At 44.2% G+C, this 26,567-nt stretch overlaps 1 protein-coding gene and 1 long non-coding RNA gene across 4 annotated transcripts; one reads left to right on the plus strand and one right to left on the minus strand.

The window, feature by feature from the left end:
• Positions 1-466: 466 nt before the first annotated feature.
• On the minus strand, positions 467-25,768 carry enpp1 (ectonucleotide pyrophosphatase/phosphodiesterase 1). Of its 3 annotated transcripts, none has more exons than XM_047328553.1 (23): positions 25,364-25,494; positions 21,970-22,042; positions 17,716-17,782; positions 16,268-16,365; positions 16,103-16,182; positions 14,860-14,979; positions 14,061-14,170; positions 13,876-13,941; positions 13,717-13,789; positions 12,853-12,961; positions 11,987-12,118; positions 11,834-11,865; positions 11,565-11,692; positions 10,547-10,616; positions 8,999-9,086; positions 8,299-8,480; positions 6,764-6,803; positions 6,511-6,671; positions 4,887-5,019; positions 4,236-4,310; positions 2,985-3,117; positions 2,149-2,293; positions 467-2,036 (listed from the first exon to the last, which is right to left on the minus strand). In XM_047328553.1, exons 1-23 carry the CDS (start codon positions 25,484-25,486, stop codon positions 1,884-1,886), a joined length of 2,391 nt encoding a protein of 796 aa, XP_047184509.1. In that variant the 5' UTR covers positions 25,487-25,494; the 3' UTR covers positions 467-1,883. The 3 variants fall into 3 exon arrangements, with proteins under 3 accessions (XP_047184509.1, XP_047184508.1, XP_047184510.1); XM_047328552.1 differs by having other exon boundaries at positions 17,716-17,785; XM_047328554.1 differs by lacking the exons at positions 467-2,036; positions 2,149-2,293; positions 2,985-3,117; positions 4,236-4,310 and having other exon boundaries at positions 4,974-5,111; positions 17,716-17,785; positions 25,364-25,768.
• On the plus strand, positions 18,815-25,370 carry LOC118290160. Its single transcript, XR_004786349.2, has 3 exons — positions 18,815-19,232; positions 20,192-22,835; positions 23,201-25,370. It is a non-coding gene; the product is annotated as an uncharacterized LOC118290160 (long non-coding RNA).
• Positions 25,769-26,567: the final 799 nt, after the last annotated feature.

Here is a 26,567-nt window from a genome sequence, read left to right on the forward strand (position 1 = left end):
GGCAGTTGGGTCAGCCAGAGGAAGTGGCAGGTTTTATGGGCTGAAGCAAACACAGATACACACACACACACACACACACACACACACACACCCCTTGGTTTCCTTACTTGTTATGTTTTCACACACACACACACACACACACACACACACACACACACACACACACACACACACACACACACACACACACACACACACACACACACACACACACACACACACACACACACACACACACACACACACACACACACACACACACACACACACACACACACACACACACCTTGGTTTCCTTCCTTGTTATGTTCTCTCTCACACACACACACACACTGTTGCAATCTGGTGGAGGCCAACAGTGCAACTGCCGGTTTGTCATGTCTCATATTGTGCGTTATGTTCATTGTTGTGTGGCAGAAAGTGTTTCGGGTGTGAGAGCTGTAAACAAAGGATTCAAGCCAACGGGTCAGTATAGAAGGGTCTTTATGTGAAATTGTGTTTGTCCAAGGCTACTTTTTCCTGACAATATTGAAAAAAAGAAAAAGACATGATCAAGGAAATCTATTGAATTTCCATTTCCCACAAATGATTTGCCAACGTCGACTTCCAAACAGATACAGTGAAGTAGAAAAATCAAACACGGGACAAAAAGTGTGTTGATGCCAAAAAAGATGATACCCACAAACACGTTTGCACACAGTCATGGACAGATTTCTGAACACAGGCCCAGGAGACACAGACGACCTCCCCCATCTCCAGAAGTACTTTAGTGCAGCTGCAGGTTTTGCAACCAACGGCACAGAGTTCTGCTGCGCCTGCACAACGTCGCCGAAAGTGATGGAAACATGTCTAAAGATACACAAAGCAACTGTAAAGAGGCGACCAATGAAGAGATGCAGGTGAAAATGCAGCATGACGACAAAAGAATCGCAAAGGGATTCGAATAACCACAGAGGGGAAAATGAGAAGAGACAGACGAGAGACCAAATCACTACAAACAGCCGCGAAAGCAAAAAAAACAAAAACTGACAATAACATTGTGTGAAATGACCACACACACAAAAAAATAATAACGCACAACAGCCGACAAAAAAAACAAAACAAAAAATGCCTACAAACAATCCCAAACTTATGAAGGCAGATGTTTGTACCCAAGGGCAATTTATCTTGTAATCCATCCATAAATATAGTACACACACACACACAACTGAACAATTATCTCTTCATGAAAATGTCATTGACCAAACCACAAATTTACAAACAAAAAACCGACATTGATGCAGTATAAAGAAAACACAAAAGTAACAACCAGGGAAATACAGTGATAACACCCGGACGTTTTACTCCAGCTGCTGACGCCAGTTCTCCAGATGTGTGGCAGGACTCCCTCGACAACCAGCAGACACGAGCGTTTCCAGATCCGTCCTGGTGTTTCCCCTCTTCCCGATGAAAAGCGTATGAAAAAACGTCTTCCATCGACGAATGCTTCTGTTTCCCTTTTGCCTTAGTCCCACCTGAGGAAGTGCAGCAGCTGCGATGGCGTCTTTGGTTCAAAGCTTTGGAGCCTCATTTTCCCCCCAAAAATACCCTTTTCTCCATCTAATCATCTTTAAGAACATAATCAGAAACAAACACATGGCTTTCACACGTTGACTACTTGTAAATTTTGATTTGGAATCACACATTTAAAAAATATATGTATATATATATATATAAAAAAATGGATGGATGGAACTCTTTAGGAACTCTTTAGGAAGTGAGGCACCTGTTAAACCCACCGAGTGTGGGTGAAACTGTGTGTCCACGTGGACAGAGGCCTGTTGCGCAGACCAATATGTCTTCCCTCGGAAATTAAAACACCGATTTGATAACGTCTTGGATTTTTAAGCCGTCTGTAGAAACGTCTTGAGCTGTAGCGTCTCTTCCACCGATAACCTGTCGTGGTAGAAGCTCAGTCCGGTCAAGAGCTCAATGTCCCTGACCCGAGCCGTGTGAAAGTGTAGCCAGTCCTCCGCCCACGTCATGTCCGACCCGTTCTGCAGAGAAAGGGAAAATGAAGAGATCTATAAATGGGCGATCTATTTTTAAATAAATTATCATTTTCTTTCCACCGTGGGAGTACGCTGACGTCGCGGTGGTGTTACTCACGGCACAGCTCTCTGTGTGGTCAGGTCTGTGGGGCAGGACGAAGGACTTGGCCTGCAGCGGGCCCCGACAGTTAACAGGGCTGAAGGTCGCGTTGCCACAGCTCGTCAGCATCACGAAGAAATGTGTCGGGACGGGAGCCTGCTTCCTGGAAGGACGAGAGATCGCAGGGATTCACCAACTGCCGCCGCCTTAGCTTCTCGCTTTAACTGCTGATTTGTGGGTTTGAGCAGCTAGAAAAAGTATTTTTCTATTACATGAATTGTTTCTTGAGCAGCAATCAAACACGGGAGTCCGACCCACTTCAAACACCAGAGAAGAATTCAGAAAAATTTAATAATTATATGGAGATCTCTCAAGCGAAATAAGCAAAATTTTTGCAACTTTTGCAGAAATTTGTGGGTTCATGTAGGAACTCAGTGTTAAAAAACGTAAGAAATTGATTCAATAATTAGTGTTAGTGTGGGGTGTGTGAATGTAGCACAAATACAAATACAGTATCACGGCCCAGATTATCTTTATTTCTCATAATAGTGAAACGTTTTGGGAACTTCTGAAGAAAATCTTGAAAAATTAAGGCCTTAAAAAAATATATCGTACTGTATATCTTGACAAAGCCTCAGATTTAAGTCTTTACATCTGCAGTTTTAAACATTTGTGTGAGACTGAAAACAGAAATGAGTTTCATTATCCACCACAATATGAACAAAATTGAACTAAGCAGTTTTAAATTATTATTATTATCATAATGGAACGCAACTAAAAATGAATCTTTTATCAACTATTTAAAAAGAAAGAAGAAGCTAAAAGACCAGATATTCTTTCTTCTGCAGTCTCACCCTGAGGTCGCTTTGAACGTGTCGACGTTTCCGTCAAAGTCTTGGTCAAATATCGGCCCGCTCACGACGTTGACTCCGTTCAGCCGTTGCGAATACTGCGGAAGCAGGACTTCATGGAAGTGGGTCCAAACGTCTGTGGTCAGAAAGAATACACACCGAAAAAACTACGTTCAGTTCGCCAAACAACTCACCACAACCGATGATGATGTGGTCTGCGTCCCACAGGGAGCAGCCGGGGATTTAAATTTGGACATAAAAGAAAAGAAAAAACACATTTCCTCCAGAGAGGGTCACACACAGTGTACAGATAGTGATGTGCCACTAGGGGGCAGCAATCAGCCAGATGATCATTTGAAGTTTCCAACACACACCACAGTGTTCGGAGGTTTTTTTCTTTTACCTCACACAAGTGAGAAAGAGTTTCCAGATGTGTGGCACCAGCAGGAACGTGACCAGAGCTGTGCGGACACTTCTCGACAAAATTCGCCAAGCACAACGGACAAGTTTCGACGAAGGCGCGTCTCCTTTGTGCGGCCCACAGCATTGTGAAATCATGTTGACCCCACGCATACCTTCGCATATGACACAGGTGATTTTGTAAGGCCACGGAGTTACTGAGAATACAGATACAGACACAATCTTCGTGGGATGTACAGCGGGATTAAGCAACGCAGCTGTATGAGACAAAAGGACACAAAAGGAGGGAGTGGACCAACATTGAGCCCGGGCAGACCCACGAATGAAACCTTCGGTAAAAGGTACGAGTTCATCTACTGTGGGGGCGAATCAACTCGGTCACATTAAAGAAGTAATCCCCTCTTCGGCTGACTCTTATTGCTTAGAGAAAACTGTGGCTTCTGCAGGAGGAAGAACTCCAGAAAAGATCCTCCGACTAAACCTTAAATTGTACTCTACGGAAAAACGCTTGACCAAATGAAAGTACAGTAGTCCCATACAGTATAATCACAGCGGTTAGATCTTTTGGACTCCTGCTATGTATATTTAGGAAGAAACTTAGAAAGTTTTTTTCCCATAAAAAATCAGCTTTGAATATACTGAGCAATAAACACGGCTCACGAGAGCAGGCCAACCACAATACCTGCTCTCGGAAAAGCTCATTTCACTACACAGAGCGCGTCCAGTTTCACTGGCTAATTAAATTGTTCAGCTGGAGAAGGCCTGTCATTCCGTTGGCCTCGTGCATGATACACCGTGATTCCCAAACCAGCGGCAGATAAGTGTCTGACTCACCTTTAAATGCAGGGAACATTGGTGCCATGTTGCTGGTGATCAGAGAGTCGGCCACAGGTCCGTCGGCGCTCAGACCTACGTGGACGAGAGGCGGGGTGAAAGAGAAGGTGTGTGCCACTTGGCTGATGATAAAAGCAAATGGCATGTTGTAAAAATGTCTGGCCGTTTACTGTGAAAATAAGGAATAAGGAAGAGACCTAGTACAAATGAAGGCCAATTAGGGCTGCACCTGCTGTTTATTTTCATGATACAATCAAGCTGCTCATCATTTTCTTGGATTAATCAATTATTTCGTATTCGTTTGTCTAAAAATGTTACAGGCGTTATAGTGATTGACTAACTGTTTAATCGACAGAGCCACGTGCAAAGGATAGAATGTCTAATTTTTGGTGAGGCCAACTTTATCACACAGCTGCAGGGGAGCTTTTACTTCCCTCTTTCAGTCTGCCACTTCCTTTATGTGGAGGTACTGTACCTGACAGCGGAATTTCGTTATAAAGACAGTGAATCCGCAGCGTGTCACTGTCTGACGCTGCCTTAGAATAGAACGGCTGCGTTTTTACATGAGAATGTGGCTCTGAGACACGTCAACTTGAATTACACACACACACACACACACACACACACACACACACACACACACACACTCACTTGGGGGATGCAGCAGGCCTAAGGACAGATTTGTGAAGTTATAGCGGTGACACAGCTGGCTGGCGGCCGGTGGGACGCGCACGTCAGCACGAACGCACGCCTCCAACTCCGGGCTCAGGGGTCGGACTGCGGTCTGAGAGAGAGGATCGGTCAGGGGCAGACAGTGTTGCAGCGGGACCTCGGGCCAGCGCTCGTGGTGTTGTGTAAGGCTTGATTTTGCTTGGCCTGTGTATGTGGGTCAACAAGGGCACTGCACTGTTTCTGTTTGCAGAAGGCCTCAAACAATAATAACCTCATCTCACTCCCCCTCATGGGAGAAAATGTGAAAAAATAATGTGCCAGGATCATGTAACAAGGTACCAATTATAGGGTAAATATTTTTATATATATATATATATAAAATACAGTTTCCAATAGAGAGGAAAAAGGGGGAAACTTCTTTAAACAAACCTAATAACAAAACAAATCCAGCCCTGGAACGGTATCACTAGTTCACATTACTAGATAATTATGGTCTTAAAAAACAATCTACCGTGTTGTTGTTTATTCAATATTTTCTGATTTTGGAAGATTTTAACGAGCAGATTTCAACCTAAGCCCTTAAACACTCACAGACGCAGCAGGACAGAATGATGTGGATGTCTGCAGACAGCAAAGATTACAGGCTCGCATTCTGGAAAAGTGACTTTAGAAGTTGAGCGTTGGGTGAAATTTTATGGAAGAAACCAAAGCGACAGCGATGAAAGTATCAGCGCTGCCCTGCTGGTAAGTTTTCATTGGAGCCGTAGCTTTTTTTTTATACTAGAACTTTATTAAGATTAAAATCATTAAGGTTTTTAATTTCCCAAAAGCTAAGACTGAAGTGGATGCTGATGTGAAGAAGAAGAAGCTGAATGAGAAAATGCATTTCGGTTACTTTTGGAAAAGCAGCTGGCCTGGATGTGAAGCCATAACTTGATATAATAGATAAAAATACAATGTTACCATATTTTCTATGCAAATGTTAAACATCCTGGATGTACGAGAATAGAAAGGCAAGCTCGTTCTGAGGGGCATATGAGCAGCGAGGCCTCGCGCTTTTCATGGACCAAATCGATTTTGCAGTAGGCAAACTGCCGTGAAGCGAGCTTCACGTGGAGCCGTTCAATTTGACGAGCTGTGAAATTGGAAGTTTTCTGTGGGCGAACAAGTGGGTTGAGTGTAAAAATCATATCTAACCACGTGTAACCACGTGATTCTTTTCAGGGGCCAAATGAACACAGTACAATGCATATTCAGCCTGTGCTGTATTTGAACTGCGCTCGAATGGGAAAACAAATCTACATCCTCCCTCGCTCCATCATTCAGACAGCGGACTTTAAACAAGTGTGAAACTCTCCTCAGGATCTATCACTCCCCGCCTGAGCTCATGATTTACACTAAAGTTCGACCTCGTGATGAGACGAGACAAGAGCCGCCCGAGCCAATACGAGCAGGAGGAGGAGGAGTAACAGCTGCTCAGAGCTCAAAACAACCTCATCCCATCTGCAGCCAAAACCCAAACCACTGAAGAAATACAACACCACGCCGAACAGGCGAATGATTGAGGAAAAGAAAAAAGACGGCTCACGAGCGGCGGACTCACCGCGGGCCGGACGGTGTACGACACCCAGAGGGGCATGAGGCGGTCTCTGCTGTAGCCCGTGAGGTAGTCGGAGTTGTACAGCAGACAGAAGGTGGCGTCCGGCTGGACGACCCGAGGGGTCCCGAAAGGGTGGTGGAGGCGACGCAGGGCGACTTTGGCGCCTAAAAGTCAAAATTGCATAGGGTGAGGGTTAACATACAATAAAACAAAAGACAAGATTATAAATGCAAAGTAAAAATAAAATGATGCTCACTGGAATTAGTTGTTGTGAGATGCCTGTTCAAATCGGTCTCCTGAAAAGGCGCGCACACACACACACACACACGCACACACACACACACACACACACACACACACACACACACACACACACACACACACACACACACACACACACACACACACACACACACACACACACACACACACACACACACACACACACACACCCTTCTTGTTAATGCAGTTTCTTGGGCAAAATCCTTATTGTGTTGACTTTTGGAAAGAAGAAGTGAATATAAACTCCTGCGAACAACAGAACATCCAAAATGAGCCTCTCTTTATATGTTGATGTACATGTTCTCTTCTTATTTCCGATATCACAGCCTTTTCTGTTATTCCTTCAAGGAATTTCACCCACTCTTCCACTTCAAGTTCTGAGATATTTTCAGGCTGCTGGGCGCACACAGCGCGACCCACCCTCAGATTTCCCCACGATGTTCAAGTCGGCCGACTGTGCGGGATGCAAAAGCTTGAGCGTGCGCGTGTTTCCTTCGAGGTGGTTCACGGTGGATGTTTGAGGCTCTGCTTGTCGTCTCGCAGACGCCAGACTCTTCTCAGATACACCATCTTAACCATCTGCAGGACATGTCCTGATATTTAATCAAATCCATTTCTTCCCTTCCATCTGTGCGAATTTTTTCCACGCCACCTGCTGCCAGACAACCGGAAAGCGGAATGTTTCCCAGCTCCGTGCTCAACAGTTGGCAAGGTGAATGCTTCTTTTCCTCAACAACAAAAAAAAGAAAAAAAAGAAAAAGCGACAGAGGCCAAAGAGCTCTACTTGTCCGTCCACAGCGCTTGTTTCCTAAATGACTCTGGCTCACCCAGACGTTGCTTTTGCCACGAGGTAAGGTTTCCTCCTGGTGACCTTCCCTGCTCATTCAGCCTCAATACAGACCTTTCTATCAACAGCCATTTGGACATGAAATAGTAGGTAAACACAGGTGTGACTCCTCACATTGCTGGAGGCTTATTAATGTGATCGCGAACACCAGTATCTACCGACTATTCCGTGACTGAGCCCATGGATGTTGAGTGTCACCGTAAGGGCTGAAGTAACATGTTGGTGTTCGGAGGGAATATCTAGATTAGCGACGGGCACGATGACGTTCCTTAAACAGCACTAAACACAAAAGAAGTTTTCCAGGAATTCGTTCATAAAGAAACTTATTGGGCAAGTTCAGGGCTTCGGCCAGATGCTGGCGCCAGAGGAAGTGTTTATGAATCACACTCAAGTTCTAACAGATTTCATGTCAATCCGTTCAAAAGTAGTTACTCCGCTTCGCGTCGGGCCGAACAGCGGCCCTTAACCGCGGTATAAAGAGCGTATACCGCGGCCTGTCGTGAGCTATTGCTTAAGTCATCTTAATGTATCGATCAAAGTACCACATTTTAATGGTGCGCCACACAACGGGGGTCGGGATTTTTCCGTCTGCGCCGAGGCGCTGGACCGACGTCCCTGGACCGGCGGCGCGCGCATGACCTCGGCGACTTGTCGTCACGTACCGGCGTCTTGGTCCGGGGTGTACAGACGCACTGGTCGTCAGCGGGCACAGGGGCCCGGGCCTCGCAGGGGGAGTCGTGGGAGAGCTGCGCCGGGTGAACCGGGAGGTGGAACGGATGCCGCAGCAGGTGGTTCAGGCTGCCGTGGGTCCCGTTGTTCGGAGCCGGTCGGATGCCGAGGAGATCTGGAGGGATACATTCGAGACATTGGGAGAGACCGTAACGCAGCCTGGCAATGCGTTTGTTGTAAACGGGGAACATTTGACAACCTTTTATTGTATATTTCTGTCAGTTAGAACAATATTTTCTGCACAGATACAGGGATGCAGCGACAGCTTTACAGCGTAGTCAGTCGAGGCGTCTCTCAAGTTTCAAACTATTCAAGAAGAGGAGGAGAAGGAACTGGCTCGACCGGCTGCCTTTATATCAAGTCTCTTAAAATCCCTCAGGGTCTCTTTAGTCCATTGAATTTACTTATAACAAGCACTCATTCATTTCCTCCTCATGTTTTTTTTTTCATTAAACCATTAGCAACAGTCCAAGGTACACACACACACACACACGTTTCAGCCTAGGGCACGGCTTGCTCAGTGTGTGTGCATGTGTGCGTATGTATATGTGCATTCACGTGCCTTAGTGTGGATTGTTTTGTTCAGAAATATTGTGCGGCAAACTTCTGGTGAGCTGTAACAAAGCAACTCACCACACATGACGTTATACAGTTCGATGTTTTCAAAAGGTGGCACGACAGCGTTGGTTTTAAATCCGGGACCGTAGCCAATGAAGATCGCCTGTACAAAAAATAAAACGCAGATTAATACACGGACGTACATTCATTTGTTTGGAGAGAACCTTTAATCCTTCATTTTAATATTCACAAATGCGGAAACGGGATAGATGTCCTTTCTATGACTAACCAACAGTCACTTCAACACCATGATTAGACCAAGTGTAAATATTTGCAATGAGCTAAAGTTGTAGAATGACCTCACCTGACCTCGTGAGTTAGTGATTTAATTTAATTTCCAGGACAGACGGACAGATGTTGGTATGTGGGCATTGGAGATATTTACAGGTGAGTAAACTATGAGTCTATTCCAAGCACACGTGCCCCTTTTCCCTCTGACTTTTCTTGACTCAGTCTATAATTATAGTGTGAAACACAAACACGCAGGTTCACAAAGAGAAACGTGCGTTCAAATATATAACTACTAAATAACTGAACCCAATCTAAAACTTCACAAGTGTAAATACTGGGCTTGGAAAAGAGTTTTAAGATCTACGCGGTATTTTTGTTTCTCATGTGCATGTAAGATGTATTTGCTCATGTGGTTTCATGTGTAGAAATTAAACAGAGATGTATTGCACTTGGACTCGATCATTAATTCCTAAATCTAGTGGCTGACTGGTCAATCAAATTATCTTGACATGGATTAGAGTCCTGTAAGATGTTTGAAAGATAATATGCACATAAGTTAATATCTTGTTCCCACAAGATAATCATCTTGCACACAAGATAAAAGAGTGTCAACTTTCAAGTACACTTTGCTTGCCCCAAAAATTGGGAATAACTCCTTTACAAACTTAAGCATCTAATGCGTCTGTTGTTTTAAGTTTCATTCCGAACATGTTTTTTCAAGAAAACGTAACAGGATGTCTGTTCTTTAATATGAGAGGACTGAAAGCTGTAAGATTCTCGCTCTCTGTTCAGTTCCGCAGCAGCCACACAGCTCAGCCAATCAGCGGATAAAAGGAGGTGGTTAAGATGAAAAACGTCAACTCCTCCAGTTGCTTACGAAAAAACTACTAGAACTCCTACTGAGAAGTTCTACTCAGCCTGAGCCTGGAAGGGAAAACTGTAATTATTGACTTGAGTAGTAGTTAATAAATCATTTAACAAGGTATCATAGATCAGTTACAGGCCCTCAACAGTACAATAAGTCCCTCAACTGGACTGTTTGACCGTGTATGGAAGAAGGCGTCGGGGTGGCACAATGTATGTACAAGCAGCTCATTCACATTTATTCTTTTCATAGCGGTTCGAGACCACCATGACGCTTTATTAACGACTGCAGACCTAACGACTTATCAGTGAGCGGATGGCTGTTGATCTCTGTCAGACTATAAATACACGCACTCAACGGGTCAGTGAGTTATCACACTTCTCGTTATTTTGCACCCAAACAGGATATCGTCGAAAAACATTTTTTATCGTGGCAGACAAAACACACACTTCCGTCCTTCCTCTGACCTGCATGTTGGTGAAGAGATTATCAGAGCCGTGGAATCCGCCGGTGCAGTACTTGACTTCCTTGTGGTTACTGAGGCGATAGAATGTTTCATCAAAAATAAACACAGAGACATAATGATGTAGGGGGAAAGTCAATGAAATGCCACCATGATATTTATTGACTCGATACCATTGTGAATACCGAATAATGTTAATGTCAAATTGCACTGTAAAATGATAAGTCATTTTGCAGCAGCTACATTCTGTTGTTTATTGTTTCTGTTAAACTGACGGATTCAGCCTTTTTCCACTGGGAATGTTTCTGTGTGGCTGCAGATTTTTTTAATTGTTTAGATCAGATATATGTGACGATTTCTATAATTCACAACTGCTGAATACTTACTGTTTAGCTGTATCGTAATGTAAATGTGATGTATATCAGGACAATCAAGCATTTTCAAGAAGATTGAAAGTTAAGCTAATTGCATTCTAGCTGTTGCTTTGAATAGCAAATAAATGTTTAAATTCCTTACAAAATATAATACAAAATAATTTTTTGTTTACTAAAAAGACTATATGACACCTACAGCAATTATGTCTGCCGAGTTCATTTTGAACTTTGTTTGTGGCATCAGCTCTCAGCTCACTGACGCTCACTTTTTGATTCTATTGGCTGACTTTTAAGTTAACATATTTAAATTAGAGAATAAATAGAGGACTTTTTAAAGACTACATGTTTTGTCTGGTGGCTCTAAAAACTCAAAAATGCACTGTGGAAAGAGATTTGGATCATTTTCAAACTGTGGTATGACAAATGAGACAATGGCGTGACCGCCACAGTCTAGGAAATGAATGGATAACACTGCAGCAGGCAGGCCGACCTCGGCTTGACACCGGAGATACCTCATAAATAATAATCCTACCAAGTTGGGTGAAAATCCTTTCATGCCTCAAGTTATTTTGTACACGCACGGACGGGTGGAAACAATGCCCCGCTCCCAGCACGTAGGGAAACCAGTATGTAAGTGTGGACACTTACAGTGCCGCCTGCCAGCCCTGCTTCATGTACAGATGTCCTCTCTCTATGCGCTTGTTGTTGGCGAAGTGCATCCTTTTTGGGAGGTTTTCTTTGAGGTACGGCCTCATCGGCTGGTCAGGGGCCCTGCACTTCAGACCAGACACAGAGGAGGAGAATCAACACGCTGCCGGCGCGAACAATGGGTTTGTGTGGCGTGAAGCTAAGCAGGCGGATCATTTTTCATCCTCCCTATCGATACAAGAGTCACACGTTTGGAATACTTCGCATACCGACAGGTTCTTCACCAGGCCGTCGTAGTCGACTGAGGAGAGAGAGAACACGGGGACAAGGTCGGTCACAAGTGGTTACAAACAAACTGTCGCCGAGTGATGCTGCGGGGCGAAGGAAAGGAGGGAGGTTGGCCATTATTTACAGGAACTCACAGGAAAAGTAATCCTCCGGAAGGCGGGCGGGTCTGATACGAGCAGCCGGGCCTTGGATGACATTAAAGCCGTCAGTGTTTTCCTGGTAGGTCGACACCAACGCTGCCTTTTCACAGGAGGCCTCCTCCATGCCTGTTTGAAAAGGAAAACATTCGGTTGTCCCTCAAATTTGTCATAAATGGTGACGACTTGTAATATGTATTTTTCCAGAACGTGGCCGTGGTAGCGTGGAAAATTTAGATGGCTGTTTTTGTCCGACGCTGAGGTTTTTTTTCTTTTCTACCGTCCAAAAATAGATGCGAGGCATTTGTACATTTATATTGAGTATGACATTTGTCAGCATGACGTGAACCCTGATTAAGCGTTTTTTTCATATTGTTGATGACTAGCTGCAGACTAATAACTACCACAGTTCACCAAAAGGAATATATCTTCTCGTGGAAATTATGTCTCTGAGGAGGACAAATGCCGGTTTACTTCCCCGCATTGATCCTTATTATAGCAAATTACAAGCCCACACATATGGTCACCAGATGTCCACTGTAACCTCTCCTCACAAAATATCCTCCTAACACACTACTGACAACAGTTTTTCCCCCCCCGTTTACTTCCAGGTACCAGACTCATTTTTCACCAGATTGCTCTCTGGCATGGTCCTGAAGTTTCCCCCCCCCGCAACAGGTGCAGTGACTCACCTCAGTCAAACATTTGAAGATGACACTAAACCTCCAAAGTCGCCCTCCGTGGCACACGGGCTCCGGAACGACGACGTCACAGTCTCGCTACCGTGAAACCGCAGATTTGGGAAGGATGCGCCGAGTTTGTTTGTCAGAATATGAACAGACTTTACCGAGAGCTAGTCTCACCGTGGTCAGACACGATCATCAAGTTGACACAGTGGTGCAGGTTTTTCTCTGTCAGGCCGTCCATCAGCATGCCCATGATCCTGTCCACCTCCTCCAAGGCCTGAATGACCTGAAGAAACAGCCGTTAACGCGTAAACAGAGTCAATGTTTCAATGTAGCAACAGAACAATGGTCAGAAATACCCTTTGTCTCTCATACAAGAACTTCTTGTTTCAGCAAATTAGTCATTTGGAAATACTATGAACTGCAATGGCTTCAGCCCTGCTCAAAAATAATGAAGTTATTAAATGAGGTTTGAAGATGCTACATGAAAAAAACAACAACTAATCCTCATTACATTAGGAGGATTTTCAGTTAGTTTCTTTGAACGGTTGCATTGGAATTTAGAGCTGGAACATTAAGTCCATGAGCTCATCAGCTGATCAGCAGAAAGTAAATTGGGAACCGTTTTGATAACTGATTAATCATTTAACGAGTCGATAATTTAAAAACATTTTTAGCTGCAGCCCTATAGACATAAATCACTGAGCGCCGTGAGCAGAATAAAATAATAATAAAAATAATCTCAACTCAATCATCTTAACTAGATTTTTCCAGGTTTTTTGAGATGCCGTCTCACAGGTCATCGACGCTGGATGGATTTTTTTGACACGTAACCATCTGTTATGACATGACCAAAGGTTCCTTTATGTGTTAACAAAGCAAACTGCCGAAAAAAGCTGGTAAGAAGATCTTCCGCTGAGATTATTTTGACAAACATCCACGTCAAAGGTCAGGAACTTGCTCATTCATTTTTTTCCGTCTCGACTGTTGTTCTTTTTGCTAATGAGCGATCGGCTCGCAGTTGCGGGTTTAATGACTAACCTCTTTGCTTCCTGGCCCATAACGATGTCCTGACGCGTCAGGTTCCTCCAGGTACAAAGTGTAGAAGTCGGGTCTAAAATCAAACAGGCATTTTAAACGGTTAAGTGTCGTGTTCAGTGCTTTTTGATGGTGTAATGGTAATAAAAATCTGAGTAATACCTTTCTCCCTGAGGTAAACTGAGCCACTCGAACAGCTTCGACACTCTTCTCTCAAACGAAATGCTCCTGTGCCACAAAAAGGCCCATCACGTGAATTGAGAGCACGTCAATGCACCACTGTATTACGCCATCGCATTACTCGTCGTTGCATCTGAACGTGTCTAAGATAGCGGCGTCGTTCTCACTTGTCGTAGAGGTTGTAGAAATCTGGGAAGCTGCCATTTATGGCAACATCTGAGCCCGGCCAGAAAAAGGTTCCGGTTTTCAGCTTTTGACGCATGGCCGTGATCCAGACCTGAGGAGAGGGGAGGAAACAAAGGGAGAAGTAATGAGGAGATGAAATTAAATGAGAGAAAAGTCTCATGATTAATTCAGTCGGACTGAACTCTTGCAGACTAATAGCGCATTTGTCGCAGGGAAAGAGTCCATTAGGATGAAAGTGTAGTCCCTCGCGGCCCGGTCGAGTCTAATGGAAATCCAACTGCATATCTTTACGCTAAATCAATACCTAGTCGACAGATCAGACGTGATTTATTCATGCAGCAGGTTTATACAAATATTTTTGGCTGACGCACTTAAGTCGCATCGGATCAAGAATGCATTTCTGCAGAATAAATCACTCAACGGGGGTCGTCTATTTCTCCTTCCTCCGGGGAAGCAATGCAGCCCGCTGCACGGTGGATTTTCCCGGCGTTGAGAGAGTTGTCACACAGTTGAGGAATGAGATTTAAGAGGCCTCCCATTCAAATTGGAAAACCCCAAAGTGTCTAAACAAGCACAACTCGCAGCCCTCACAAGCCGTCATTTCGCACGGCCAGAATCCGTAATTATATCAAGAAGGTCATTGTGGGGAAGAGATGATTCTAAGTTGTGGACCTCGATCCCTGTCAAAAAAACAACAACAACAAACAAACGTATCTCGTGCCGTTCATGGACAATTCGTGGACTGGTCGCAACACAAAACCTCCTGACAGATTCGCTCACTGGCTCTCCTTGGTACCACTTGGGGCTGAACTTCTCCTGAGATTTCAGGCTGAAGAAGGCGTTCCGGGTCACGTCGTACATCTTGTTGTCCACGATCCCGTGAGACTCGGGATAAAGACCCTGCAGGAACCAGAGGTAAACACAAACACACAGTCAGATTGAGCCGCTTCGATACAGTGACTACCTCTCCTCTCCAAACGTCCTTAAACTAAATACTACTGGGAACCACTGCAGTTTATTTTAATTGAAGGGGCTGTTCTCAACCAACAGAGGTGAACTCCACTTTGTTGTTTCCCAGAGCCCCTTTAGTTTTTGCTGTGGTTCATTTCACAAGCACATGTAAGCGATTAAGCCTCAACAGCCACTTTCTGTACTGTCACGGAGAGAAACTGGCTTTACAATCACATGGAAACTACTAACAACAATGTACAGTTGCTCACGTTTAGTAGAAGTTTGAGGCATTTTTTAGAAAACACTGTACTTATTACTCCAAGGTATATGTTATTTACAGCTTTAGTTACTAGTTACATTTTGGTTAGATTTGAAGAAAACATGAGATACCATTAGAATAAAAATTGTTTCACAGAACTTTCATTTCTTCTTCTTTGTTAAATCATCTAATGTCCCCTTAACATTATTTTCAGATCCTTTCGGAGGGAGTCTGAGCCCGAGGTTGGAGAAGTGGAATGGCCTAATTTCCAATGTCGAGTCGTTGGCAGCTCCACAAGGGAGTCGATCTTCGGATGGCTCCATTTAAAGGACCGTCCAAACTGGTCAACGATGTCACTATTTCTTCAAAGTCAGAATAGAAGTAAAATATTTGTAAGGCAGTACCCCTCTCATCTTCCACTTATGGTCTCATCACCACTCTTGTGACCCTTTGAAGCCACCCAAACGCCCAAGACAGGAACTGTGCTTAACTGTATAATAATACTTAAAAGTTAAACACCCCACTTCATCCGGCTACAACAGTTAACTGTCTGTGTATGTGGAGATTCTCATTCATCCAGGTCATAATTAATATCCTCAAGAGTGTTGAATCAGGAGCATCTGGACTTGGTCGTAGTTTCCTTCTTTCAAGAAAGATAAACTGATTGTACATAGTCTTTTTTAAATCATTCTTGTGGTACCAGTGCGACGAGTTGTCCTCCCACCACTGACGAAACAAGTCAAGCAGTCTAGCCATTTGTTTCCGATTTCCTATCCGACCTCTGGCTCTGTAAATGGACCGGAAATAACTTACGGTCACAATGCTGTAGTGGTTCGGAAAGGTCTTTGTGGGGTAAACGGGCCTCAAGTACGGCGTTGTTGTGCCAGCATTTCCTGCAACACAGTAACGCTCAGTCACACCAGGATGCCAGGGAAACCTTGGAAGAGCCGAGGAGTCAACACGGGGAGCGTGACTTACGCAGCCGGCCGATGATGGGAAGGTGGCTGCCGTGATCGTTCAGATACCCCGATCGGAAACCGTCCAAGGACACCAGGATGAGGGGGGGCCTGGCGAAACTGGGCGGGAAAGGCAGAGAGGGAGAGTGACGGGGGGGACACTGCTGTGGATTTGTGAATGGACAATCACACAGCGGGAGACACGACTATCTCCGGCACCAGCAGCGTAGAGGTGGTTTGGTACAGTAGGTCTGTTTGTCAGGGAATACAAAGCAGCTCTTTGACGGAGGCTCACAAGAGGAGAAAATGAAGTCGAAAAGCAGAGACCACACAGTCACACAAAGAGGAAGAGAGGCACAGAAGTGTGCGACCGCTGATGATGAATCACAGTGACTCAGAAACTTACGCTGCTATCAGCAGATTTCTTTGTCCCATGAAGGGAAATATAACTATTGGAAGTATTAGTCATTTTGGTTTCCCACCCTTTTTCCAGGTAACGCAATATTAAATTGTCAAATAACACCCAGCCATATAGCTAAATCACACAATGACGTATGTTAGGATTAATTTGGAGTCATCTTTCTGGCCAATATTGACACTCTTTAACATAACGTTACATTCATTTTGCTGACATTTTAATCCAACGCGACTTACAAAAATATAATAATTTAAAAAAAAGGTGTTTTAGAGGTTTTGCTTGTAGCGGCCAAATCAACAAATCAAAAATCAAAGTGTGGTTTACCAGCATTAACAATATAAACAAACCCAAGGGGAATGAGTGACAGTGATTTACAAATGCAGACAAACCGAAAATAGCTTCATTTTGGAGTCACAGGTTTTCTTTTCCACAGTCTGATGAGTGTGTCTGGGGTTCCTCCCTCACCAAAGCAGAAACACACACACACACACACACACACACAACACACACACACACACACAACACACACACACACACACACACACACACACACACACACACACACACACACACACACACACACACACACACACACACACACACACACACACACACACACACACACACACACACACACACACACACGTGACCACACTCACCAACACACGCATGATTACTCAGAGTCATTAGCCCAGTTTCCATAGAGACGGATACTTGTTTCCACTAAAACACCATTGTAAAAAAAAAAAAAGAAGAAGAAGAAAGAGACATGTGTTTGGGTTATTTATGCACTTAACGTAACTGTTTTCATTTGTTTGTGTCACAGTCTATTTTCCACTGAGAACGGCCAACTGGCAACAGTGTCTCAACTGAGGATAACTTTGTGGGCGAGGACTAACAGATGGATAGTTTCATCTTAGAGAATTAAAAACATGCTGAATGATTTCACACAAAGACAGAGGACAAGACCTGGTGTGATCCACACATGGTCAGCTGAGATGGGAGCTATTTTGTTTGTCGCGTTAGAACATTAAACAAGAGTGTTGTATTACCCAGGTGGACAATGTAGCTGCGGAGTTTCCTCAGAGAACGCCTGCAGCCAGAACGCTCCGTCTGCGTCTGCTGGAAGAGGAGAGAGTTGTCAGAGGGAATTTAGTGTGAATTAATGTTTCTCAGCAATAATAGGTCTAATATGTCAATACCAATGCCAACAAACACCAAATAACGTGAGAAACATCAAGGAACCAGGCTTTGTTTTGGAAGATAAAGGGTAGAAAAGGTGCTAGGCACCTTTTAAAGTTGCTTTTATTGATATGTCGTAGTGTGTAAATGTGAAAATAATGTGACAACAATATAAGGATGTTTGCTCAATAACAAAATACTGTCACAGGGCTCTGCGTCACTTTTTTTTTTTAAGGTGCGTCCAGACCAAATGCGAAGCAAATTATCTCTTGCAAAATCAGATAACACATAGACAAGGGACCAACACAGAGATAAAAGAAACTGAAATATTGGAAGAACATTCATCAGGTGTCCAGAGACAAAACTCCAAATGAATGATAATAATGTTGCCCTGTAACCTGCATGTGTAAAGCTGGCAACTTTATCATTTCAATTGAAAAAAGCCAGAGGCCAAAACAGTAGTGTGAGTACTCGGTTTCCATTCTTAAATATGTCTTTATAACATTGAATATTCATGAATAAATAACTAAAGAACAATAAATGTTCAGTTAATTCTCAAGAACGAATTCATAATAACCATATTCATTTTGGAATGCTGATTTTAATTGTCCCTGATTTGTATGTTTTTTTTGAAAGCACTTTGTGAAGCTACCTCAAAAAGGTGCTATATAAATAAAATAATAATAATACTTATTATTATTATTATTATAATGTATCATCAGGATTGTGTTGGTTGTAGCCAGACAATGTTTGAGAGAGAGAGAGAGAGAGAGAGAGAGAGAGAGAGAGAGAGAGAGAGAGAACGCGCTGGCACCACAATCTCTCTCCCTCTGTTTGAAGTCAACTTAAATGGGATTGTTGGATTATTTGACTGGCACGAAGCAGGATGTGGAAGTCCAAAAATCCGCAATATTCATGAGATGACTAAAGACAGAAAGATGATGGGAGTTTCCGGCGTTGCCATGAGCACAAGTCTTTCAGCCACGTAAACAGAAAATACTCAACCGTCAGTTGTTTTACATCTGAACACGTGTGCCGGACAACGCGTGTTCACAGTGTATTCGTTGGCGCACCGTCGCGGTGCGGACGTTACGGTTCGGTGCAGGCACGAAGATCGACGACGGTAATGCGGAACCAAAGATTTACGCGCGCGAATTCTTTCCGGACGCCTTAAACTGTAAGCCACCTTAAACTGTGAGCTGATTGGCCCAGTCGGTCACACGTGACAGGGCCTACGGGAGCCGCAGGATCCGCCTCCGACATTTTAAATCAGCGGCGCGGGAAAACGATTGATTCCCAGTGAGCTACAAACAGCAACGGAGAGCGAGTGGTGGATCGGACGAGGACCACGGTGCGTCGGCGGTGTTCGGCAGTTATCAGTTATCAGGTACGTGAGTGGAAACACAACTGTTGGCAGAAGTTTACCTGGCTGCACCTGCTAGCTCGCTCAGGTGTTTTGAGCTATGGTTGCATGTCTCCCTGTTTTGCTTTGTCTTTTTTGGGGGTTGGGCTTCAGTGCTGAATGTTTAAATATAGCCTTGAGTTTTATTTATTTTTATTATTCTATTCATCTTGTTCTTTTATAACATAACATAACATACAAGATTTTTTTTTCAGTTTTGCAGCCCATTATGACTTATTTGTTTACATTATATTCATTTATATTATTTATTTAAAGTCTGACCAATGGAGAGTGTACTGTATGTTCACTGTTGACATTTTATGACTCGATACAATACTTTTTTTGTTGCTATTTTTCACTATTGCACCGAACTTGTACCGAATCGTGATGTACAAACCGTGGTGTGTACGGAACTTTATACCCTAGTTCACATACAATAGAAACCATCTGGACTTTGTTCTCATGGAAACAAAACAGGGAATGCATGTACTTTAAGCGGGGAGACATCATTCCCATTAATAGATAAGAGACGAGGAAGCGAACCACGCAAATGTTTAAACTTAAAGAAATTGGTAAACACAGGGTAAATGCAACAAGCTGTACATGCAACAATGACATACTACACTTTATGGTGAATGTCTTAGCAAACAGTTGCCTATTCACACATCGAGCAGACATGGAGTAACATTAAAATAATCTTGATTGTGTTTCTGATTACTTTCTGAAAAATGTGGGTCCAGTATTTACTTTACTTTGAGCTCTGTTTTTGTCTCCACCAACTCGTGAGGGACATATCTATATAATATTGTTTAGCAGCCTAATCCCAAGTTATCTTTGCAACAGTCAGTGGCAGAAACATTAAAGTACTGTAAAAGTGCAAAGTTGACAAATAATCTGAAATAAATAGAACATATCCTCTCCGGACCTTTTGGACTTTCCCACAGACGAGGTGACTCCCAACAGGGACGCTTTGAGCCTCCTCTTTCACCTTTCAAGCAACTGCTGTCCCAACACATCTGTCAAGTCCCGCTGCTGACTGAGCACACAACAGAGGGGGAGTCTTAGCATGTGGCTGAGAAAGCCCCTCCTCACCGCCTCTCGAGGCCAGCAGTGTGGTTTGGACCCGAACACGGGGATGCTCTGTCTCAGGAGACAAGTTGCTGCGGTCTGTAATCCCCAGGAAAACCCTCTCTCAGCATTCTACACGACCTCGCTGTCAGCCTCTAGGAAGAGCTCGCGCCTCCGGGTTATTTTTATTTCTTTTAATCTGTCTCCAACGGCCGTAACCGAGAAAGGCAGCATTATGAAAGACGTGGAAGTTCCAACAAAGCTGCATAGATCGTGTGAGTAACTCAAAATTGATTCTTCCCATATGGGTGTCGTGTAAGCAAGCGAGGAACTTCTATAAGTTAAAGGGGGGAATTGCCGCAGCCGAGAGAGAGAGAGAGAGAGAGCACCCCACCCAAACTGGAGACAGCTGCCCACAGTCACCACGGCTGCCCGAGAGGAGGCGTGTTCTGGCACCGCGGTTCGCAACAAAGAACATACTGATGCCACTGCCCACATCCAACCAGAGGGAATCTATAGCGGCAGAAAACATGCCAACCCCGGGGTGAACATTCCTGTCTAACTAATGTGTGTGTGCTGAATGATGACGTGTTTTGCAACGGTGGTTGACAAAAGTCTGGGAGAAACATGTCTGGTGAGCAAATCATATACTGTCACAAAGTTAACATTTTGACTCACTTCTTACTATAGTGGCTGGTTGGTGACGTGTCCCTGCTCTCAATTCTCTTCACTTAAAGAGATTGGGAAGGAGCTGCAGTGGGACATATACACTGGCGGCATATAGATGTTCTGGCGGCCTATAAACAGCAGGTTTGTGGCCTCAGAGTTGACAGATGTGGGCTCGTCTGTCCCTTGACCCACTGAAAATGTAAAGTATGCATTTTCACCAGCCTTTACTGAATATGTAGCTCTTTAAAATGTAACGCGAGTGGGGTTATTTCTGTCCGTCTCCCGCCGCCGGAGCCAAAGGATCTTTACTCTCTTGTCAACAGCATGTTGAGGAGGGAAAACCACGCCCTCGCAGAAAACCATAAATCAAAACGGGGTATTGCCTAAAAGTGTGTGTGTGTACGGGGAGAACTGGGGTTTCCCTCTTCTAGCACTGTATTTTCCAACTTAAAAGTGTCTGTTTGTATGTTTTTATGTGTTTATCTTTCAAGATAGCGTGAGGACATTCGTTCAGTAGAAAAATACAATGAAATTGTACAGTATGTGTAATATCCCTTAACCCATTCATTCTAGTATTGGCAGATTGGCAGCAGTGGGCAACAAAATCAGAAATGATCAAATACTATTATGAGTTGTCTGCACATATAAAATAGTATCCTGGTACCCTGAGTAGTATTTTCACCACTCGTGGTGCTATGGAGCACTGCATTGGAGATTGGGTCACCACAAGTATCTTGAGCACGTCAAAGAGGACACAAGTGTGAGCTGATGACATGATACACGATACTTGTCTCCCTAACCCAGAGAGTAGTTGGAACAGTTTGTTTACAAAATTCTCTGCACGGCACCTTTTTAATGAATAAGTTCATATCAGAGCGGTGACAGGAAACAAAGGCAGATGACATGTAACCAAAGGGCCTCCAGTCGGGCCTGAGCGGATTACATCAAGACAAAAGAAGAAGAAGAAGAAGAAGAAGAAGCTCACCTGTCTCATCACCGCGGCTCCTCAGAGAGAGCGCCAAGGCCAGGATGGCCCCCAGTAGGCACACCAGCAGAACCTAAAGTCCAGAGAACACGTGTCAGGATATCATTTTTTTTTCATTACTAAAAGGTAAATTTCAAATACAAACATGACTAACATGTTTACTGTGGATCGTTAAAGGTTAAAGCAACAAGAGGTAAGAAACTCCGCCAGCTACAAGAGTCAATTTATGATTGTCATAAATCATCACATTCAAATCAGGTGCTACTGCTGCGAAACGCCGATAGCATTTTTACTACATGATTACACTGCGGCGAAAATGTCTTTTTTTTAATTTGAAAGATATTTTACTGGCACTCCAGACGCGCTCCAGTGTCGGCTAGACGCCTTTCTGGCCATAATATAAACACAGTGCAATAGACTTTTGGCTCTTCCAGCGAAGCCATGTAACAGGAAAGACCTGCTTCGATACATCAGAATGTTTGTACAAACAGACTTTGACTCGGGGGGTCGGGGGAAATGTCTGCAGCCCCATTTGTGGACATTTGCGTCCTCACAAACGGCACCTCTGGGGAAAGTTCAGGAAGGTGTTCTGTCTGAAAGCAGCAGTGAAGGTCAGAAAGTCCTTCTGTTCATCCAGTGTTTAGGCAGTCATGATATTTTAATCTTAATTCAAAATGGCTTCAAGTTATTTATTCCTTGAACGCAACTCTAGTAATCTCTGCCTTCCCTCATACACCATCTTGGCAGTGGTCCAGATGTCGACCCCGGTCCTCGGTAATGGAAAAGTTAAACGAGGACAGAGCTTCCTCTTCATCTGCTGCTCGTACTGGATCTGCTCAGAGACGCCTGCCGACTGGGGGCAAACGGTTTGTAATGAGAGGGGCGCTAGAGCCTGGGGGGTTGTTAAGCAGTCCTATCATTGCCGCTTATTTTGAAGCCCCCACTGAGCCCACACTAGACCCGCAGTGGTTATGATGGTTGTTTAATTATCATGGCGTTGGAGAGCTGGTTCGAAAACCTTGATTTAAAGTGCGCTGCCATTTTTAAACCTGTTGTGCTGTCAGCGGAAACGTATGTTCTTTGTCGTCTGACACCTTAAATTGTCATCAAACATTGATTCTTTATCAAACCATATTGTGGGCTAGGGTTCTTGGGACCATTTGCTGTTGGGAAATAACTGTGTGAAGTGCAAATGCATTCATAACTGAAAGCATTACTTATTTTTCTCCAGCTATAGGTGAAGGCAGGGCAGAACGAGAGAGAGAGAGAGAGAGAGAGACCTGGCTTCTTCGACGTGGTATTCGTGGGCTGTGAAAGCAAACAGCCCGTCTGGTGGAAACCTACTCGTCTGACACCGAAGACACACTCCACGACTATGGTCTGCACAGTAAAGATCGGAACAGAAGTCTGTACCAACTGTCCGGTACAAACTGGACTTTAAATCTCTGAAGCCTGAAGAACTAATGATTAAACCTCATGTTGGGAGTTTAAAAAAACAACAACAAAAAAACCAGCCCCCTGCTTTATATCTTCACTCCTACGGTGTCTGCAGGTCCTTGAGTAACACTGCGGTGTGAGAACTACTGGCAGACGTATGGAGGCTGAAATGACGGGAGAGAACAGATTGTTGACTAGACTTTGCCTCATGCGTGTCTAATCAGTGCCAGGCAGACAGACAGACAGACGTTAGTTCCTGTGGGTTTCTGGCTGGACTCTGTTCATAAACTCTCTCTCTGTGTGTGTGTGTGTGTGTGTGTGTGTGTGTGTGTGTGTGTGTGTGTGTGTGTGTGTGTGTGTGTGTGTGTGTGTGTGTGTGTGTGTGTGTGTGTGTGTGTGTGTGTGTGTGTGTGTGTGTGTGTGTGTGTGTGTGTGTGTGTGTGTGTGTGTGTGTGTGTGTGTGTGTGTGTGTGTGTGTGTGTGTGTGTGTCATAGTGAGGACGCAGGTGAAGGAGGCAGATCCCCGACCAATCTGAACTTGTCACTCACGATTGGGGCCAAATACGTCAATTAGTTTTACTGTAACATGCCTCGGAACTTTTCTTTTTGTCCTTCCTTATTTCGCCAATGACCACAGCTGCATATTGAAAACATATAATCACTTTTTGTGTGTGTGCGTGCGTGCAATTCTTCCAATTATGGTTTCAGTCTTTATATGTAAATCCCCCAAAATGTGTCCCAGATTTAGCCTGCATGCAGAATATGTGTGGTTAGTCTTGGTTCCCTTTAGGAACTGCGAACAATAAAAGTGTCTTGTCAGCTGAGGCTTTCCGGGGGGGGGGGGGGGTTATATATATTTATATGAAGACAACTGGCATTCAAATGTCCAAACAGATTCTCCTCCAGGTCATAATGTGAACCCCCCCCTCAACTCCACACTACAACAGTGACATACATACAGCATGTGTCATTGGAACCGTTCCTTGAAAAACAAAATGAGTTGATTTGTCAAATGTTATTATAATAATAAGCATTTAATTGCTGTCAATTAATGTAATTTTTCCGACAAAAACATCAAATATTTAATGGTCCAGGTTCTAAAATGTGACAATTTCTCACTTTCGCACAAAAAAAACAACCATATGTGAAGATTGTGCTCCTGGATAATGTGATCAGGATTGTGTCAGTCACATTCAATCCTCCGCCACCTGAGGAGACACTTCTGACCTCTGTGTCTTTGCACTGGAGTGAAAACATGTAGTTTCCACTTCCACACCGTCAGTCTGGTCTGTGTGGGTGTAAAGAGAGTCGCACTGTACACTGGCACGTCATCAGTATGTTCCCATTTGAATAATCTGATCACACTCCAGATTACTTCATGAATCATGTAGTCTCGTGGAGGTGAAGACGCCGTCATCGAAACCTTTAAAAAAGGTCTCGGAAGATCCCAGGACTCGGTGAAATTCAGTTTTCAGTCACACTTGTGAGAGAAAAGCAGCAAAAATTCTCACTGGAGGAGCTGGAACAAACTCCAAGTTTTCATTTTTTCCTCCCCACATATTTAGCTTGAGGAGCAACTTGGTCTACTGGTCGGATGTAAAGAATATTTGCAGATTGTCTTCCTGTTGTTTGACTAATCAATCGAACGCTCTAACGGCCACTGTATACACTTGAGATTGAAGAGTTAAAGGTCCTGCAGGAACATTATAGATGCTAAAGATGCAGGAGATGGAAGGTGATTTTTTTTTTTTTTAAGTCTATAAACTAACAGGCAGATAATTCCACAGGATTATTTCATCATATATGATTATGTGGTTAAAAGTGCAGCAAGATCCCTTTTAGTTCCAGATGAACATGTGGATGAAAAGGCACATATGAATGTAACAGTAAAGAACACAGAGTGGCCTGTGAAGACTCTTCTGCCGGGACAGGGACAGGTGAAGTGAAGTCAACGTACCACAATGATGATTTTACTCCTCTTGCTCCGTCCGGCGTCTCTCCTCTGACTCTCCAGCTCCGACGTCCCGAACGCAGACGGACCCTGTTCATCCGACCAATCCTCTCCCTTGGTTACTTCCATGCTGCCTTGTGCAGGGGGGGGGAGATAAAAGAAATGAAGAAAGAAAAAGATAGAAAAAAACTCCTGCCAGTGTTTTTCCTCTCCGGCAGGATAAAGGAGTGAGGAGACCAGGAGCGTCTCCGCTGAGGGACACGGTGTGAGTGGGACACCGAGTGAAGCACCGCCTCGTTTCTTGACGTGCACCGAGTTTTTTTGCAAAGTGACGAGGCTGCTCCAAGAAACCGGAGCTGAGCTCTGCAGAAGTTTGGCCCGTTTTTGTTTTACAAGGTACAATACCATCATGTGCGTGTTTTACAAGGTACAATACACAAAACTCCCCCCGGATCTTTGCCCCGCTGCCTTAGAAGTGTTTTTAAAATCCCCATCTGTAACAAGTCAAGCGCGAACAGCTGTTGAGGAACTTCTATAATTCCACCGTGTGCCTGAGCGCTGCCGCCCCCGTGTGGCGCGAAGGCAGCGGTGCAGCGAGGTAGCGCGTCAGCAGCTGTTACTCGACCATCCACGGGGTGGCGATGTTGCGATGCGTTCAGATTTTGAAGTCACAAAAAAGAAGATGTATTCATATGATATGATATAATATTGCTCCTCGTCCCTGACGAGCTTAAATAAGCTCTGTGAGGTCCAGGTCTCCTTCAGAGTCGGTGTGGTCCCCGCAGTGCGACAATGGAGATCACATGTGGCTGGGACGCCTGACCTTTGACCTCTGCCTTGCGCAAATAAACAGCCCGGGGTTAACAGTTCTCACTGCTAATTCAGCGCTGTCTCCAGCAGTGTGTGTGTGTGTGTGTGTGTGTCCTGCTCAGTGACTTGCATGTCTTTCAGCAGAGTGCCCCCCCCTACAGCTGTCCCCGTCCCAGCTGGACATATCAATATGACCTTCAGCGTTTGACCTGCACATGTAGCACTTACTGTCCATAATTTCCTGCCCTGTTTCCTTTTTGGTCAGCTCAAGGCACACGATGCTCGACTGGCAAAATCTTCCAAATCCCCTTTTTTGTTTCTGTCACCTTTCATCACAGTAGAAGCATATTGAGGCGTGATATTCACAAAAAAATCCTCCATTCTGCTCTTCTAAGATTGA

The sequence above is a fragment of the Scophthalmus maximus genome, chromosome 18 (genome assembly GCF_022379125.1).
Source record: "Scophthalmus maximus strain ysfricsl-2021 chromosome 18, ASM2237912v1, whole genome shotgun sequence".
NCBI lineage: Eukaryota > Metazoa > Chordata > Actinopteri > Pleuronectiformes > Scophthalmidae > Scophthalmus > Scophthalmus maximus.